Genomic DNA, 20291 nt, shown 5'->3' with positions numbered 1-20291 from the left:
CCACAGTGCTTGTGTTTCAGGTCTAGGATGTTTATTGGCCTTCACATTGGTGGCATGTGTTACCAAGTGAGTCGGCCAGTTTCTTAAGATCCTTCCTGGACCGATTAAAAGGGGAGAACTAATATAACTGGGTTCCAGGATAACAGAACTAAGGGCTGCTGTGCAGATTACCTGGCCTTTTAATTTAACAAGATAGATAGACGGAAGGATGAATGAACAGATGGATGGATAGACAGATGGACAGTTATTAAATTGAGTGAAACTGGGAGAGATTTGTTGGTCTTAAGGGACCCTAAATGTATACGGTGAAACGATTTATAATTTTGTCAGGATCCTGGCTCCAAAGCCCTAGTTAACATAACAATTGATAAGCTTAGTCAATACCGTGAGGCATCCTTATTGTTAGGATGGAAGCATCCAAGAGCCATGGCTTTGATGAACAGTGACTGCAGTCTGACCAGGAAAGTTTATATAAATGATTTGTTTGTGTATTTATTTATTTTTTAATCTCTTAAGTGGCCAAAATAGTATTGATAAAAGGAAATTGAGTTCCTATGAAAGCATGCTTTTGTAATCAGGAATGCTAGCTGACTTGACTCTTACATTTGAATATCAGGCTTCACAATTTCAAATCAATTGTGAAGGTTTTGAGTTTTGAAGAATTGCCAAATTATAATAGTATGTGTTATGTTTAAAGCTCTGTACACGTTAAGACTAATTTTAAAGTATCACTTTTTATAAAAACTTCTTGACTAATCCTTATTCCATCTGATAAAAAAGACTTTAAAGATTTCTGTGATTTATGAAGGCTGAAAAAAATCACATTATATTCATTTATTAGAAAAAAATAAACCATCCTTTAGTTTTATTTCCCTGTGGAAAAAAATTTATTTTCTAGATTTTTTAGTCTAAAATTTGTTTAATATTTAGATTCATAATTAGATTTTTTATCTTTGAGGAGAAATTTTCTTAGTGTATGTTAGATTTTTAGAGGCAAAACCAGAAATAAATAAGATATTCCCAATGCATCTTACTACTTTTATAAATTAGAAATCTTAGTAGAAACAGTTTAACAATTCATCTTTCAGAATAACTTCAATAATTTCCCATTATCAATTGATATTTCTGTTTTTTGTTCTGTTTCCCTTTGCTGGTACTTTATACTTTTAGCAATTTTAAAATGTCACTTTGCCTCACTTAGTCTCGTTTTGGTGAAGACTGAAGCGTAACTAAATATCTACAGTTATGCTTTAAGATAAGTTTTCTCTGGAATTCATGAATAGTTTGTGCTCTTTTTCTTGTTCTCTGTAATACAATCACCACTTCTGTTTAGGACTCATTTTGTAATGCCAGGTGTCTTCGTATTGTTGTTGTAGTTGTTGTTATTGTTATTATCATTAGACTCTAGTGAAAGGAAGGCTTTGGCTGGTCTGCTGTAAATGGCAAAGAGGTCCACAAGAAAATTAAATTGCTCCTCTGAAATAAAGGCCTAAATTTGCATGAGAACATGGATTGTAAAATGAAATATAAATTTTAGCTGGTGAATGACAAAAGTAATTAAGCATGGCACGAAAACCACAGCCTGGCAACTTCCGTGGATCTAAATGTGGCTAATATTTTTGTTTCTCAAATTTTAAAAGAGAAGCCTAAGTCCTAAATCTTGATCATCATAAATCCCACCTCACCTCCAAAATCTTAATTGCTAACACAAAATCATAGAACAATCAAGGAAGTTGCAAAAGTGCTTCCTCTTTATCACAGTATCAACTATTGATACTTTCCCGTAACTGTCATCAGTTTACTGAAACTTTATCATAACTGACACCTAGAGACAGAATGCAAAGTTTTAATGTTTATGGGAAGCATGTAATTTAGATATTCTATTTAAAAATGGATAGCTATTTTTTTTATTTCCCAAAGTTGAATTGGTTTCCTTTATAAAAGTCTGAGGATTAAGTAATAAACTATTCTACTTGAATCCACTGCATTGCTTTTAGTCCAATAGCCAACTCTCTCGGTATTCATTTCTTTTTAAAATTATGGTCAGGGAACTTCAGTTAACTAAGTCACTTATTATATTTGTTAATTGTATTATAAAATTTGGATTTTTTTTGTAAAAATTTAAACCAAATTTGACTAGGTGCATGTTTATAAATAAGATTTCTGCAGTCATTCTTTAAAAATGCTCTGAAGTTCTATGGTTAACACAATTGTTTTGTTAAAAGGAATAAATACCTGCTTTACTTTAAAATCTTAAAATATGCTTAAACAGTCAACTTTCTATAATAAACCATCAGACTCTATAATATATTAATGAATAATTAAGAATAAAAAGGTAAGTAGACTCTTAAAAAATTACACAAATAATCCTCTCTAAACTTTACTACCACAAAAATTTTAACTTATTCAAGGGAAGAAACTTACAGTTTCTAAATATGCCAAGTATCTTTAGGATATACAATTTTTGGTTTTTTTATTTGCTTTGATTTTATTTGTTTGGATTTACAATACTAATTAAGTATTCTCAAAAATGTCTCAAAATGTAGCTAAATATTTGTTTGTTTTTAGGAACTTTCAGAAAATGAAGTGGTTGGATCTTATTTCTCTGTGAAGTCTCTCTTTTGGAGGGTAATGTCTAAATCCTTTTTGTTAATATTCTTGATTTTTGGTTTTGGATAGCAATTTTGAAAGTTAAATGGCAATTAAGAGTTTCACTTTTTAAGATAGGCTTCCAGATAGATGTATTCATTTGCCTTCTTTATTATCTTCTAAGTCATCTAGGTAACTAACACTTTTATTTCTACACTTGTAAAAATTAAGAACTTCATAAATTGAACATATTTCTTTGAAGTCACTTTATGAAACCAAGTTTATTCCAAATTCTGAGAAGCTAGAGTCTCAGGGACTCTCTGGGAATATAATGGTGCCATCTAGAAGGTCCATGAGGGCTCTTTCTTTCCTCTCATGTAAAATGAGACTAGAATTTTCTGCTCCATTTCTGTTTGAGAAAAATATTTACTTCTGTTACAGTGATCTATACTAGAATTCTGTCCTAGATATATACTAATTAGTGCTCTTTCTTTGAAAATAAATCCTATAATTTAGAAAACAGCAACTCTTTTGATTTAAATAAAGACAAAATGATGATTCACAGATAACTTGTTTTAAATGTCATTTCAATTTAACTTACTCTTTGATGTTTAAAGTATAATAGCCTCATAATGACCATCCATTTCTTTCTCTGTTCTAATTCTGCATTATGCACAGCACAATTTATTACTAATGCACTTACTGCTTTCCTTTGAGAATGTTCCTCTTTCTTTGAAAATTCACACTTGGTATATGCTTAATGTAACAATAGATATTGCAACGAAAATGCTACACTCTTAGGGCCTGGCCATTTTCCTTTCTTGGCTCTCAAACTGTTCATGATTGAAAACTACCTTTTTTTCTTTAGAACTTTAGTATTTGTTATAGTGTCCCTTAAGTAGACTGGCAGGTACCAGATTAAGTCATGTGTTGACCAGTGAGCAAGTATAAGCTACATTTATTCATCCTTACCAGCTTGAATGCACACACACTTTTTTTTTTTTGTAGCTTTTTATTGTTGTGAGTTTATTTTAGTAATTACACCCTCTTCATTTACACTGTATGGCTGCCTTCACTGAAGTTACTCTGTACTTTGCTGAAATAATAATTCCTCTTATATGTTCATGCATTGTCCCAGAACACACAGAATTAGTGCTTTTAAATTGTTCCATGACTTTAAATGACGGCTTTATCCAAAAACTATTTCACTGGCCGGGCCCGGTGGCTCATGCCTGTAATCCCAGCACTTTGGGAGGCTGAGGCGGGTGGATCACCTGAGGTCAGGAGTTTGAGACCAGCTGACCAACAGGGCAAAACCCCGTCTCTAAATACAAAAAATTAGCCAGGCATGGTGGCGCATGCATGTAATCCCAGCTACTCGGGAGGCTGAGGCAGGAGAATTGCTTGAACCCAGGAGGAGGAGGTTGTAGTGAGCTAAGATTGTGCCATTGCATGCCAGCCCGGGCAACAAGAGCAAACCTCTGTTTTGAAAAAAAAAGGGAAATGGCACACTTCTTCAGAGTAGACTTTGAGGGTGCTCTGGGTTGAACTTGTTCTATGTGCAGCAAATGTGCACACTGGTCATTGTGAATGAAGATTTGTCACCAGGACCAGCTTCATAATTAATAGTTTTTCAAGTGTTTCCCTTTCAAGTGGCGCTCTCAAGATCTTCTTTGCTACTTCCAAGTTTTCCACTTATCAGTACTTTCCATTTGGTTGTTTTCATCCTCAAATATTCTTTAATAACCTTTCTCAATCTCTTGAACTCTTTGATCCTAGAATAACAAATGTGCAACTTTAAAAATAAGCAAGCTTCCTTGTATCCAAGGCCTGGTGGTAATGTCTTCTCTGGGCCTATGACAATGAACAGTTGACAAATGACTTGAGTCATACAGGCAGAACCTTTAGGGGTCATCTGTTTTACCAATGAGGAAAGTGAGGCCCATCAAACTGATGTCATTGCCTTGAGGTACCCAGATGGCATGCTCAGAAACAATATTTCTCTCTCTCTGAATGCCATACAAATAAATGTTTTGAAGAACTTTGAAGAGCAGTAGAGTCCCTCTTTGAGTTTATGATGAATAAAGATACTTCGTATAAATAAAGCTGTTCCTTAACCTGTTATTTTTGATTGACACTCTTTCAAATTCTTCTTGCATTATTTGACCCTTTTCTTCAGCAGCTGTGTTAGCCACCAATGGATGGATATGTTTAAGAGCCATGAGACTGATGTGTCTGATATGCCATTTACAAAATCAGAAAATCAGTGACCAAGCCTACTTTGTTTGAGTATTGTCTTCCATAGTCACATTCAAAGGTCACTCTGGTAACTAATTGACCCCATTGCTCTTTACCCAAGCAATATTGTTATTCTGATGAACTTTTAGAGGAGATATATATGAAAGGAGGTTATCCAGGGACATTTTCAGATATGCAAACTATCTAAATAGCTCAGATAAAATCTTGCATGAAGAGTATACATGTGCTTTGTGGGTTAAGCAGGATGTGATTTAAAATAAATTCCTATCAGGATTTATACAGATCAATACATGTGTCCAAGAGATAGCAACTGATTTTCACTGAGTGAAACTACATCCTAGTAAAAACTTGCTCAGCTGGAACATCAGTGCTACTTGCTATATCTTAATTTTCCTGAGAGCAAAATAATGGAAAGAAAAGACTGTGCACAGGGATAGTCTAATTGTCCGAAAGCATGATATTTGTTATTCATCAAAACACTATCTTAGGATAAAAAATATTAAGCGGTGGATATGACAATTACCATGTTTCTCATGAAAACAATAAAAATTATGAGAATCAAGTTAAGTAAAAATTGTATTAAAGACTAACTTCCCACTTAAAGGTGGTAACTTAGTGCAGTGTTTTCAAATAGTTAGCATGCTTACGTTTCTTTTTAGTTACCTCCATTGAGTGGACTTACAGACTCTGGTAAAAGAATTAATTGAACAAACCACCTTACAAGAACATTGCAGTGAATCAAAGATAAATTTAAATATTTTTTAAGTGGAAAAGGCTGGAACATGCCAAGACACTTCATATAAAAATCAAGAAAAGGGTCACAATGGGCAAAGAAGAGTACCTAGAAAAATACAAGGCAATTTAGAAGTTATGTCAGAGTACCGCCTTCTGGTCAGGTCAAGCAAAAGTGTGTCTGAAGGAAGATTGAAGGCTAAGGAGAAGAGTTATTGACTTTTTAAAACAAGAATGGAATCCTGTACTGAAGCACTTACATGCTGAACAACTCGACCATAGATAACATCCACACAAGATGATTTCAGGAATTATCTCCATTTTTAAGTATGATGTTATTTATACTCAAAAATATGTGTAACTTTTAATTAACAGTCTCAAAAACAAAAACAAAAACAAACAAACAAACAAAAAAACCACAGGTCTCTATAAGGCAAGCCCAAGACTATTATTCCTTTCCCATATTATTGCTAGAAATTTGTAGATTATTTCAGCAAGCCAAAAAGATTACAATATATATGATGATTTTCTATTTGTATGTATTTTCAAACAAATGTAGTAAAAGCTTTAAAACTTTTCTTTGGCCACGATTAAAGTTAGAGAGGATAGTTAAAACATCTTAAGTAAACGTAAAGAACTTCCTGGCACCATAAATTGTATCAAGAAGCAATGGAAATATAAAAGAAAGTTTAAGGATTAAAAACCAGCAGAATTTCGCTAAGGATTATGGTGCCAGTAAATCATCTTCTAAGAAAAAAAGGATCAAAGCTTTATTATAAGATGAGACACTTCAGACTGGGCTGGACAAAGCACCGAGAGGGTTTTCTGTAAAAGCAATCCTACCTTGAGAGGATGGATGGATGGCAGAACAAATGCACTTGTTGGACTTCATCATCCAGGTGCAATTCACTCGAATAAACTCAGCAGGAAAAGGAAAAGATAGAACAGGCCTGTGCCTGGGATTGAGCTAATTGCTCCACACTCGTCTTTGCAGCACAAAACAGTCATTCTAGGCTGTCATTATCTCTTCTTTGTAGTGTCTCGGGGATCATTTGATTAAATAAAAGCACATGCACCCTGTGCTGAAAATAGAAGAAAGAGCTGATTCCACACATGGCTTATTGTAAACACATAAGCAATGTCTTTCACTCCCTATTTCAGTGTCTGGGTCTCATTTGGAAGGATTAGGTTGTACAAAGGTAATAAAATCCAGGATAACAAAAGCCAAGGATTATTTGTACCTATCAGGGAAGGGGATTGGTTTAACTGTGTTCCCTTAGTCTCATATTAAGTCTAAACAGATTTTTTTTATTTTGATCTATTTTTAAATCAAGATTTAGAAAAATAAAATATCTCATTGTTAGTGATCCATCTTTTCAAGGAATGGAATTACTAAACTTTTTAACTAGAACTGGAATATAGAAATGCTCCCAATTTAGATGCGAGATTCTATGACTTCACCACCTTACTAGCAGACATTAAACTATAGTTTATTATAAAGTGAATAACATATGCTGGGGTTATTACCACCCACCTACTCTTACTTCCTCTAATCCCTTGATTAGCCTTTCTTGATAATCTATAACCAAGGATACATTTCACCTAAGTGACAGGCAAAGTATTTTGAAAACTTCTGTACCAATTAATTTCTTTTGTTGTACCATGAATTTCTCAGTCTCTGTCAAAAAAAGGGAAATATAGGTGGGTGGAGGTGGAAATCATGGATTAGGTCTCAGCAACTCTAGATTCAAATCTCAGCCTTGCCAATCTCTAGTCATTTGGCTTTGAGTGGGGTACTTATCTTCTCTATGCCTCAGTTTATTTACCTTAAAATAAGATTCCTGTCATGAAAAACACTGGAGTGTGAAAACAGCAGCATGTAATAGCTGCACAATAAATGTTCCTTTCTTTCTGTGTGATTTAATCCACCTTTCCGACTGCCCTGATCCAGTCTTCTCTGTTGATGTTATTAAGACTGACGACTCTAATCTCATCATAATACTATTGTTAAGAAACTTTCTTTAACTGCTCCAGAAGACCTGTAATATGAACTTTCAGTCCCACCATGATAACTTCCCCCCAGGCGTTCCTGTTCAGCTGTATCTGTCTTAATCCATCTTTTGCTACTCTTGGTCTTGGTAGTGAAGGGATCTTTGAGTTACTTTTTCATAGCAAAGGCAGGAAAGGGAGGTGTCATGTGGGACAAAATTTCCCTATTAGTTTAGAGATACTTCTTTAATCATTACAAAAGATTTACATGTGGGATGCAGGGTTAATATGATCTTATTTATTGCCTATTCGTATCACATTTATTTTTCTGAAAGCAAATCACTATTCCGACCTTTTGAAGCAGCAGACTTGGAAACAATTATTCTTTTCATGATTTCTCTTGCTATAGTTATTTTCTCTGATACACCTATTAACAAAAACCTGAAATCACTTAATTAGGCTCTATTACTATATAATCTCTGGGCTTCATTTCCTTGACCACTGCAGCATCATTCTACTAAAGAAAATAGTGGCTGGAAATTTAGAGTTGCATTGACATTTATCTTCATTGTGCTATAAGACATTTTCTGACAGTGACTTAAGAAGCAAATACAAATTTTCTCAAATAATGTTTTCTGAAGAGTAATTCAAACTGCTGATCAAAATGAGGGGTTGAGAATGGTACAAACCTTCCCCGTACAGCTCTGATCATTCATTTCCATCCAGACGTGCGGCAGGCCAGCGCTTCCTGTCCTGGGCTTCTGCAAAGCAGAGCTTCAGAGTCCTTATTGCAAAAATGCACAAGTAAGTTCAACCATTCAGTTCATTTATTTTTTTTCTGAGCTTGCATGAGCTGTGATTTCTGAGAGCCAACTTACTGTACTGAAAACCCATTCCCTATACTAACCTATTTTGTACATAGGAAAAGGAATTGTAATCTTAATTTTTTTTCAAGGAATAATATAACTAACACTTTCTTTAAATTGCCAGCTCATTTGTTCTAAAATCTTACTAAAGATACCTGTTATGGACTAATTGCTTCATGCTTTGAAATCTGTATTGTTAACTGGTGTCTTGATATTCTTTATTAATTATGAACTTGGATGAATATTCTTATGAAAGTGGATCCTAAACTTTGGATGGGTGAGAATCACATTGGGCATGTGCTGAAATACAGACATGGCTCTACTCCATAAGAACTGAGTCACATCTCAGAGAATCATGCAATTCCAGCAAATTGACTGCTAGAATTTGAGAACAACTACCTTACAAGTTCAAGGATTATTCTTTCCTTTTAAGGACTTTGTTTTTGTTCTTTGCTTTGAAGAACTAGGTTGGTTTTTTTCTTTTTAGTCTTCTTGCCTTTTTTCTTGTCCCCCTCAACAAGACTTCTAATTCAACAAGGACCTAGTTGAGAGCATTACCTTAGAAAACTAAGTACCAACTGCAATATGCAAATTTTATTGAATGTTATTTTGGATTTGTTTAATACTCTTTGCCCTTTAGGTGCTCAATAAGTGATTTTGGTGGACTATCAACACTTCAATAAATATGTGTTATTTAGATATATTTATGAGAAAAATAACAAAGGAAGAAAAGAAGCACAGCTTTTCATAATTGTTCAGTAGGGTCCTGCTTCTCTTTTTAAATACCCTAGATATCTAGACCAATATGTTTCCTAATCAGAACTAAAAAAGGACTTTAAATAGTATAAATAATATTAATGTTAATTTTTACAATTGTATTAATAGTTATTAGAACATAGAGAAGCCAGTGTGCATGCTCCACATAACTTTCAAAGCAAGGATTCTCACACTTGAGTGTGTATCAGAATCACCTGGCGGGCTGGTTAAACCAGAATGCCTGGCTCCACTCCCAGAGTTTCTGATGCTGTTAGTCTGGATGGGGTCAGAGGATTCTAGTTTCTAAAAGGTTCCCAGGTGACATCAATGCCACTGGTCTGTGGACCACATATTTGAGAGATTTACTGTACAGAGGAAGGAAACTTTTTACACAGAGCAGCAAGTGACTCCGAAGATACCTTGGAGAGCATCAGAATTCCATAGTTTGCAAAGTTTCTTTTTGCTGTGGTATTCTGCCCATCCTCACGCCTTCAATGAGCTCCCCAGAACTTTGATTTTACAAATAAGTAAGAGTAATAAATGACTATCTTGAGCAAGCTAAATCTTCATTGTTGATGGAGTGTACTTCTTTCTCTGTAGGCCCCTGAACACACAACCTCCCTCCACCCGTAGATACACACAGAAAAGGGTTGTTAGTACACTTGGGGCCCTGGAGTACAGTCTTGACAAATCAAAGATAAGAAAATTGAGTCCCAGAGAGAGAGATAAACATGCCCAAGTTATATAGCCAGAAATTGCTAGAATATGTGAGTGAACATTTATGTTCCATGCTTCTCTCTTCTGCTTTTGATAGCCTATGTTTATATCTTTTACCTTTACCTGTAATTTTATTTCAAGTCTCACTTCTTCACGCATAGACTAAATATTTAGCAGTTTCATGACTATGCAGTTGCTCAATAAAATCTACAGTTGAATTATGGAGTTTCTTTGTAGAGAAGTACCATTGTGAACAAAAATTATTGAAGAAGAAAACATCACTGAAAAAATATCTGATTAGAATATCTTTGAAACTTTTTTATTTCTTCTTCTCAGCCTTATGCACAGGTCCCCATAATTACCATATCCATTAGCCCTGTTTTTATGAAGAAATGTTCTCTTTCTTCCTCCCACTTAGCTCCCCAAGTTGTTTTGGAAATGTTCTTCTGGGTTATAGAACAGCATTTCACAGCAACTAATAGCAGTAGGTAAAGTCTCTATTATGTTCATTTTATTTCTGTGAAAGCATAAAGGACCCCATGGAAAATGGAATCTTTTGTCCTCCTGTGAGCTTTACATGAGAATATGAACTTGACTTACAGAGTGAAAATGGCTTTTCTCCCCCTCACTCTGTAAGTCAAGTTCATGTTCTCATGTTAAAAAAAAATGATAGGCCGGGCGCGGTGGCTCACGCCTATAATCCCAGCACTTTGGGAGGCCGAGACGAGCGGATCACGAGGTCAGGAGATCGAGACCATCCTGGCTAACACGGTGAAACCCCGTCTCTACTAAAAATACATTTAAAAAAAATTAGCTGGGTGTGGTGGCGGGCGCCTGTAGTCCCAGCTACATGGGAGGCTGAGGCAGGAGAATGGTGTGAACCCGGGAAGCGGAGCTTGCAGTGAGTGGAGATCACGCCACTGCACCCCAGCCTGGGTGATAGAGCAAGACTCCGTCTCAAAAAAAAAAAAAAAGATAATAAAAAATAAAAAAATAAAAACCAGAAAACAAAACGAAAGGAGGATCAAGCAAGAAAAGCACTATTTTAGACATGGCACTATTAAAGAAACTTACTTCACCTTGCTAATTGAAGACGCTGTGTAACCTAACTTGTACCCAACTACTATTTGACTGCTTCTACAGAGCACATAGAAAAATGGCATTAAGTATATTCTTCAACAAGCTGAAATATTATAAATATAAACACATGTGGTCATATAATAGAAAAGTAAAAGGCAGTTTCATAAATTAGCCATGTGCTCACCACTTAACTGGAGAGTATCCTTTGAAAACATTTTGTTTAAATCATGATTACCTTTTAACCTATGAGAGAATCTCCACCCTAAACACTTGTATTGGGGAAGCTCAGGAATAAAGATGAGAAATATTGGGGTTCTAGTCACACATCTACCATTTATGAGCACAACCACTCTGAGTTCCATCAGTAAAATGGGGCTAAGAAGCCTTGCCTTCTGACCTCATGGGGTTTTTGTGGGAACCAAACGTTGTGATATAGACAAGTACATTTTTAAATTCTAAAGCTCTGTATTAGTTGGCAGCTATTAACTCCTTGATCTTTTCTAAAATAATTACTTCTTCTTGCTTGCTACAACATTTGTTTTCTTTGGTTCCTCCTTTGCTACTCATATTCCTTAAAAAAGTTTCCAGTCCAAAGTTTAAAACCGGATTCCCTAGAGTCTGCTGTTAGAGGCAGCAGAAGTGGTCAAACCAAGCAGTCATACACCAAAATCTGTGACTGGATTATATAATAATAAGTTGCATGAAATCTTAGAACTAAAACAAAGACCTTAGCCATAACTGGGTGCAACAAATTCTCAACAATTACTTTCATCTGAGAAATCCTCTGTTCATCAAAATCCAATGTGGAAATTCAATATATGGAACAGACGGGAGCAGTGGGGCTCCAGCTGAAGGGGGCATGGAGTTCTGCAGAACTTGTAGGTGCTCCATGAAGTCTCCTTTACACTTCAGATCACATTTGAATGCTGCTTTTGAAGCTCACAGGGATGAAGAGTGTGTAGACAAAGGTCTGCATTGATATTCATAGGGCAGAGCCACCAGGCAAGGTTCAAAATGTGCTGTGTTCAACAAGGCAGGAAAATATGCAATGGGATTTTCAAAGATTTTCATTGAAATGTTCAAGTATTAGAAGTATTATCTTTTGGAGAATGTAGTTTTCATTTTCCTAATAGAAGCACTGTGAAATGATGACGATAAAAATACCGATGGCGTTGCTCTGGTATGGAAAAAGGTAGGAAGTCAAAGTGGGAGGGAGAGCTATACAAAATAGACTGTAACTTTGTAACATTAATGTAGACAGGATTAGGTAGAAAGTAATGCTAATCCATAATTTAGAAGTGTACTTTGAGGTTGAGAGGAACGTCGAATTTCTTCATGAAATGACTATAAGTAGAAAAAATATGTTTGATAATATGAAAGAAACCATTTTTATAGTACTGCTTGATGTTGAATCCAGATTGAAGATGTTTTCACATTTAGTTACTTTCTATGGCTTGTTTTATGTCCTTTTTAGTTTAAAGAGATTATATGGCCATTTTTAGTAGACTTGCCAATTTTAATAAAAGTCTAAGCCAGGTGTGGTGGCTCATGCCTATAATCCCAGCACTTTGGGAGTCTGAGGCAGGAGGATCACTTGAAGCTAGGAGTTCAAAGCTGCAGTGAGCTATGATCACGCCACTGCACTCCAGCCTGGTCAAGCAAGCAAGACCCTTTCTCTAAAAACAAAACCAAACAAATGAAATGAAAATAAAAACTAAAAATTAGCTGGGTGCAGTGGTGCATGCCTGAGGCTGCTACTTGGGAGGCTGATATAGGAGGATCACTTGAGCCCAAGTTTGAGGTTATAGTCAGCTATGTCCACACCCCTGCACTCCAGCCTGAGTGACAGAGCAAGACTCTGTTTCTAAACAAACAAACAAAAAAAAGAATATTAAAAGTAATTAAAGAAAACGTTCAGATACTAAAATGTAAAATAAATCCAGAAACATACTTGCCAATATAAATCACAGTGTAACTTTAAACATTTTAAATATTTGTGATGAAAGTTTTAGGTATAAGCAAGACATCTTAGATGGGTGTATTGATTTTGTTTTCTATCTTGTGGTAACTTAAATTGTCCTTTAGTAATCTGAAGCTCAATAATCTCCAAATGTGGCAAGAAAGAAGTTTTTAAACTATCTGAATAGCACTTGCAACTAATCTTCCAATTAAAAACCACCCCTAAAATATGTTTATAACATAAACAAAGAGATCTTCAAAAACCACAAATAGTTTAAAAATTAAATACCACAGTATGAATGAGGCCTTTGATATTTCTAACATTTATTGTATATATATTTTGGTATAAGCCTATTTGGCACACATGCAAATATTCTCTGATATTCTTGAAGTATCTACATCATGTAATCTTAAGAATTGAAAAGCTAGGCTGTATTTTGAACACTCAACTCTTTTACATAACAAATTTATCATGAGATGATAGTTTCATAATTTATTAATTTTATAATTAACAAACAATAATTCATAATTATTTTAATTTTAAAAATTATAATTGTCTAGCCTTTTTTTTTTTGAAGAATCATAACAGGAGAAAAGGTAATGCCAAAATGAGGTATTTGGGTTTAAAACACAATAACCTAACTCAATTTCATTTGCCAAAAGTTTCAGACCCAAAGTTTACGCCTATCAGACCTACACAGAAAATCACATCTTTGGAGAGGAATAGTCAGCATCACCTTGATTGAAGGGAGAGACCTCAAGGCCATGGATTCCAATGGGTTGAGCGATCCCTACGTGAAGTTCCGGCTTGGGCATCAGAAGTACAAGAGCAAGGTAACCATATCTCTGTTGTGTTCCTGTCAATATTTGGAAGGCGTTGATTGGTTAATAGCCCTGGTTTAGGAGATGAAACCACTAGATAATTTTTTAAATGCTTAACAAACTTTTTTAAACAACATGTCAGCAAACACGACCAATAATTATATAGCATTTTTTCATTCAGGTACTAGGTGACCTCACGTAAACTACTTGTCTGTGTCCCAATTTCTTCATCTACAACATAGGAATAATAGTTGGAACTATCTCCTGGCATAGCTCTGAGGATTAAAACAGTAACAGCCACCCAGAAAACACATAGTTCATGCCTGGCACATAAAGTACTCAGAGTGTGGCTTTTTTTTCTTTTTTTTGATGGAGTCTCGCTCTGTCACCAGGCTGGAGCATGGAGTGCAGTGGCACGATCTTGGCTCACTGCAACTTCCGCCTACTGGGTTCAAGCAATTCTTCTGTCTCAGCCTCCCGAGTAGCTAGGACTGCAGGTGTGCACCACCACGCCCAGCTAATTTTTGTATTCTTAGTAGAGACAGCATTTCACTATGTTGCCCAGGATGGTCTCAATCTCCTGACCTCGTGATCCACCCGCCTCAGCCTCCCAAGAGTGTAGCTTTTAACATTATTACAACTAGTGCTAATATCAGTATTACAAATAGCATTATTTTACATGCCATAAAAATCTTCATACATTACTCTTAGACACTTTATCCAACCTGAATTGTACCAATGCAAATAGCAAATTTTAAAATTTATTAGAACAAATTGCTTTGTCTCTCCATATCTTAGTTTTCCCATCTGTAAAAATGAGAGTTAAAATAATGCCTACCTAACAGAGTTACTGAGATTAAATGAATCTACGTTAGTTATGCATTTAAAGGGCTTAGAATACTTCCTTGTCCATAATGACTAAGCAAATGAAAATAGCAGAAGAGGAAGAGTAACAACAGTAGTAAGAAAGATATCATATAGTATCAATTATATTAGCAGTAATAATATATTAAACAATAATATTAGTGATATAAGTAATAATGAATAAGGGTCTAGTACTCATAGCTATATTTTTGGCACATATCTTATGTATTAGTTCATTCTCACACTTCTATAAAGAACTACCTGAGACTGGGTTACTTATGAAGAAAAGAGGTTTAACTGACTCACAGTTCTGCAAGCTGTACAGGAAGCATGGCTGGGAGGCCTCAGGAAACTTACAATCATGGCAGAAGGCAAAGTGGAATCAAGCATGTCTTTCTATGGCAGAGCGAGAGAGAGTGAAAAGGGAAGCGCCACACACCTTTAAACAACCAGATGTTGTGAGAACGCATTCACTATCGTGAGAACAGCAAGGGAGAATCCAGCCCCATGATTCAGTCATCTCCCACTAGGCCCCTCCTCCAACATGTGGGGATTGCAATACAACATGAGATTTTGGTTGATACACAGAACCAAACCATATCATCTTATCTCTGTTTTAATGAACTATGTCCTCTTTATTGGTCAGTTTTTACAGCTGTTATTCATAGACAGCTTAGGACAACTGATCATATCCATCTTGTATTAAAGATCACATTCCATTCCGATGGGCATTTATTCACCTTAGTGTCATAATTTCTATAGATTTTTGATAAACAGCCTGCTTAGGTCCCTTCCAGCCCAGGAAGTTTTCACTAGTACTTAAGGTAGTTTAGAAATATCACAGAGCCCATCATTAGCAGGCAGTGAGTACTGCTAGCAGGCTGGCTGGAGTGCCCACATGGAAAGGGAAGGCATTATATCTGACCTGAAGGAAATCATATAGGGAAGGCAATCCTAAAAGAGAAAAATGGAAATTTAGTCTGTTTAAGGCCAGATAAGTAAAGACAGACCACACCCCAAAATACCATAGGAGTTCATCCGAGCCTGATTATAAGACATTTAAATTATCATAGCCTTCATTCAGTGCCATTTTTTTTCTGCCATGGGGCTTAATAACATATATTAAAGTAGCTACTGATTCCAAAAATAGGTACCTATGACCACTTCTGTCTTGTCCTTTCTTAGTTAGCACCATTTCCATGTTCTACTAGGCTTCAAACATTACTTATTTTTATAGTTCTGCTCTTTAGGTATGAAATATGAAACCCAGCAATGGACATGTGTCTCTCTTTGCTCTTTCTTTCCTTGATCTATTGCTGATTAATTTCAGATTATGAACTTTAAAAATTGTGATTCATTTGCATTACCTTTGCATATAACATACTTCATTGCTTTCAAACTTTACATCTGAAGATCTGTCTGCCATACATTGAAAAGAGAAAAGGCCACTTCATGCCTTCCTGCTAAAAAGAAAGAACAAGGAAACAAATATGAATGTTGTTTAACCCAGTGGTGAATGGAATTTTAAAATTCCGTTCCTATCAATATAGGTTACTTTGTTCATTGATTCTACTGTACAAGATGACTTATCTGAATACTTGAAGTTACAGAATTACATTTCAGATATCTTTCTTGTATATGCAACACAAAGAGTATATCCACATATATGTATGCATACATATATACTCATGTATATTCATTTATTATTTCGCAAACATTTTTCGCATATGGTTTTGGGGGAAGAGTCCTGAAGCTTTTTTTTTTTTTTTGAGACAGAGTCTCGCTGTGTCGCCAGGCTGGAGTGCAGTGGCACAATCTTGGCTCACTGCAACCTCCGCCTCCCAGGTTCAAGCAATTCTCCTGCCTCAGCCTCCCCAGTAGCTGGGACTACAGGCAAGTGCCATCATGCCCAGCTAATTTTTGTACTTTTAATAGAGACGGGGTTGCACCATGTTGGCCAGAATGGTCTTGATCTCTTGACCTCGTGATCCGCCCACCTTGGCCTCACAAAGTGCTGGGATTACAGGCGTGAGTCACCGTACCCAGCCGAGTTCTGAAGCTTTAATCAAAGACTTTGAGTTAGTGTCTAAATGCTAAAACATACTGACCTTAGGTGTGTCACTTAAACTCTAGGTCTCAGCTTATCCATCTATAACATGAGATACTACATCAGTGCTGTAAGTCTAAGATAAAAGTTTGACCACCCAAAAGCTACTTGCTTTTTTGTCCTACTCTCACAGAAATTCACTGTGTGTTTTTCATGTACTCAAGTCAGTATTCCAATGTGTATGGCAAGTAAGAAAAAGAATACTCTGAAAATCCTCATCCTCTTTTATTATGAGATGACTGACTATGAGTTATATTTTAATGTATTAACTATGATTATGTAAAATATTGCTAGTATCCGAGTGAGCTATTTCTTTCATAGATTATTACCTCTCATACATAGTTTATATATCTTATCTGCTACTTAAGATAATCAAAGGATATCTTTTGATTTTCAGTACACATCCATTAAGGTCCATTCAGGTACTACTCAGTAAGGATGCTGGAGATCGAATGAGTCATTTCCATTATTTCTGTAATCTTTTTTTCAAATAGCACACAGCATGCTTTTCTAGATACTATAGTACCAAAAGTTTGATTTAGTGTCTCAGGTTGAAGTTTTTTTTTTAAAGCTGCTAGCAATATGACAATAATGATTTTTTTTTCCAGATTATGCCAAAAACGTTGAATCCTCAGTGGAGGGAACAATTTGATTTTCACCTTTATGAAGAAAGAGGAGGAATCATTGATATCACTGCATGGGACAAAGATGCTGGGAAAAGGGATGATTTTATTGGCAGGTTTGTGCAATTTGTAACTTTTGGTTCACCCCTAGAGCATTTTTATTAAAAGAATATTTGCTGTAAGCCTGTTATTGTAAATGATCTTTACCGTTTTGAAGAAGGGGACTTTACCATGGTAGGGCAATGCTCGGATGAACTGAAAAATAGATTCAAAAATTGACCAGTAGGTGGCGGTTTTGGCCAGTTGATGGACACGGGCTATCTGAATTTGATATCCGTGAATTTTCTCCAGATGTCAAAGTTATGGGAGTTGAAAAAGAGGAATTTCATCTGATATAAGATACATAAAGGAACAAAGAGCATATTCATAGTCTGTAAAGTGATCTAAAATAATATTTATTTTCATAAAGCATACTATCACCATAAAATGCATTATTTTCTACAGCGCCCTACAAAGTAGACAATACTTGTAATCTCCTTGGAGTTCATAAATCCGTAAAGAGTTCCCAAGTTTTAGTGTAGGAAGCATGTAAGTGAGGCAGATCCATGTTAATCTGATAACACAGTAAAGAAAGGAGTATTTTGAGGCTTACATGACATTTTTCCACAAAGTCAGGGTTATTTTGAGTGACCACTTGAATCATATGAATTGTTTTCTTATTTTAAAGCCTATGTTTATATTTTTTGATAGTAATATATGTGTCTTTGTAGCAAAACACATTGAAACATGCCAATATTGAAATAAAGTGTGGTGTACCGAAAAATTTGTTAATTTTTTAAATTAAAAAAAAATTCTTTCCTCACTGTAGCTTACATGAAATTCCAAGTCTTTAAACATACAGCCTGAAGAAAATTTATACATCCTAAGAGTAAAATAAATTATACTCTGGAAAAGTAAGAACAGGAATCCAGTCCAACATATTTGTCTCTTGATTTTTTTATGATGCAGTTATATATGTATCGTCTTCTTCATAGGATTATATAGTGAGCGGTCAAAAATGAGCTTCAGGCAGCCTTTACTATTTTACTTGTAGGGTGAACCTGGAAAACACCACCATAATCTAATACTACATTACATTTCAAGCCTTTTTAAAGCATAGGCCTTTATTGCACATGTTTTTCCCTTAATTAAAACACTATTTTCAGAGTTTTCTTAAAGTTTTATCTTGTTCTCTTTGGGATATACCACGTCTGTTAACACATTAAATGCATTTCATTATAATTATATATCTAAGATTCTGTCTCCCTCAATAGGCCATGAGCTCTTTCGAGCAGGTACTATGTAGCTATTCCTCAAATGATGAGTTCATTTTCTTTGGTTATAATAACATTAGTTATATTTGGTGACCACAAGTTAATCAGAATGATGGGCATGTGTAACTTGCTACCTCTACCTTATTTCTTTGTATTCAAACTTTATTATCTTGGTAAAATAATGAAGATTATGCTGTAAATATACTGTCTTCCTGTATTTCTAGGTATATATTACATTCCTTCATATCCCTTCTTCTCTCTATTTTTTTGTATAATGACAGATGTTCTTTTATGTATTTTTTTCCTTTGGTAAGAATTTTCCAATTTAAAAACTGAAAATTCTCAGGCCAATTGGGACTGATCATTTTCTTTTCCTCACTTAATAACATTATGAGTTCTTCAAGGGCAGACATGGTTGACAGAGGGGTGGACCTAACTATCTCACTTCACCTTGTTCCTAAAGGTTTTTCATATTTTGGCTAATTTTTGAGAAAACAGTGACAAATTGCTGGATGGAAGATCAGAGGGATTGTTCCAGATGCCTGTGGAGGCTTGAAAAAGAGAAGTCTATTTTCGGTCATATACCAAACTTAATTGCCTATGAAAGCAAATTAAGCCCAAAAGGCTAGAGTGAAATGAGCACAGGTATAGACAAGACAGCTCTGGAGTAGTGGTTTATACTGGTTTACACAATGAAAGGAATGAGTGTTGAATTTTGAGGTACTGAAAGATGGACAATAGAAACATGTTGCACACTCCTAAATTAGCAAGGTTGCCTTTTGCAGAAATAACTGTGATGCATCATCATTTCAAATCTTTTTGATATCCAGATAGCACTGAAAACTCTAGGTCTCTAACTTGACGCTTGTTAAATTGTTCTTTAAAAGCATTCTGCCGCTGAAAAGCAACATATTATTATACCTAAGTATCAGGCAACTGTGTTTATTTATTTGAAACTTTCATGGAAACAGTGGAGATAATACAGATTATAATAGAATTACTTAATTCCTAGAATAGTTTCAAAGACAATTGACTTACTTTCCAATTAAATTTGAGTACTCCGGGTAAAGTAACAGTCATAAAACTGTCATCATAATCTTCTGTCCTCTTTTGCAAGCGCTCACTGCAACATTCTGTGTCTGTGTTAATTTTGAAAGTAGAGACTATTCTAGGAATTTGCTGGAGGCTTGTGAGTAAGTTTAAAGTTGGCCATAGAGGGTGATACTATTCCTTTGACGGCTAGTAACATTTTTTAAGGGTACTGTCTAAACTGAGTCCCAAATTTGAGAACACTTGTATGGATTACATTATCTATATAAACGAGTTTATTATGCGATGGTTTATAATTGTCTATTTTATTTTCCATTTTTGGTGATATATAATGATTTTTATAATATATTTTGTAAATGCAAACTCAATAACAGAGTTTGTTTGTTTCATAATATTTAATAAGAACAAGAGTGGCTATGAATGAAAGAGCCACTTGCAAATCTGGAGTGTCAAAGAGTTAAAACTATTTTAGTACTGAACTTTACCCACTTCCATTCTTTAGTTTTTGTTTTTGTTTTTGTTTTTGAGACAGGGTCTGGATCTGTCATCCAGGCTGGAGTGCAGT

The 20291-nt window shown here is 35.3% G+C and overlaps 1 protein-coding gene across 8 annotated transcripts in view; it reads left to right on the top strand.

Moving 5' to 3' along the window:
• The window catches only part of MCTP1 (multiple C2 and transmembrane domain containing 1), a 596052-nt gene that overhangs the window by 373107 nt on the left and 202654 nt on the right, over positions 1-20291 (top strand). For 4 of the 8 annotated variants that reach the window (XM_015140441.3, XM_015140440.3, XM_078004990.1 and 1 more), the window contains 2 exons: positions 13611-13781; positions 17349-17479. In XM_015140441.3, coding sequence (XP_014995927.2) covers positions 13611-13781; positions 17349-17479 — 302 coding nt within the window. Of the gene's footprint in view, positions 1-2568; positions 2629-8295; positions 8374-13610; positions 13782-17348; positions 17480-20291 lie in introns of all 8 variants that reach the window. The other 4 variants (XM_015140437.3, XM_028850082.2, XM_028850075.2 and 1 more) reach the window with 2 other exon arrangements.

The sequence above is a fragment of the Macaca mulatta genome, chromosome 6 (assembly GCF_049350105.2).
Source record: "Macaca mulatta isolate MMU2019108-1 chromosome 6, T2T-MMU8v2.0, whole genome shotgun sequence".
In the NCBI taxonomy this organism is placed as follows: domain Eukaryota; kingdom Metazoa; phylum Chordata; class Mammalia; order Primates; family Cercopithecidae; genus Macaca; species Macaca mulatta.
The sequence above is the reverse complement of the archived record's forward strand: the minus strand, read 5'-3'. Positions and strand labels throughout refer to the sequence as shown.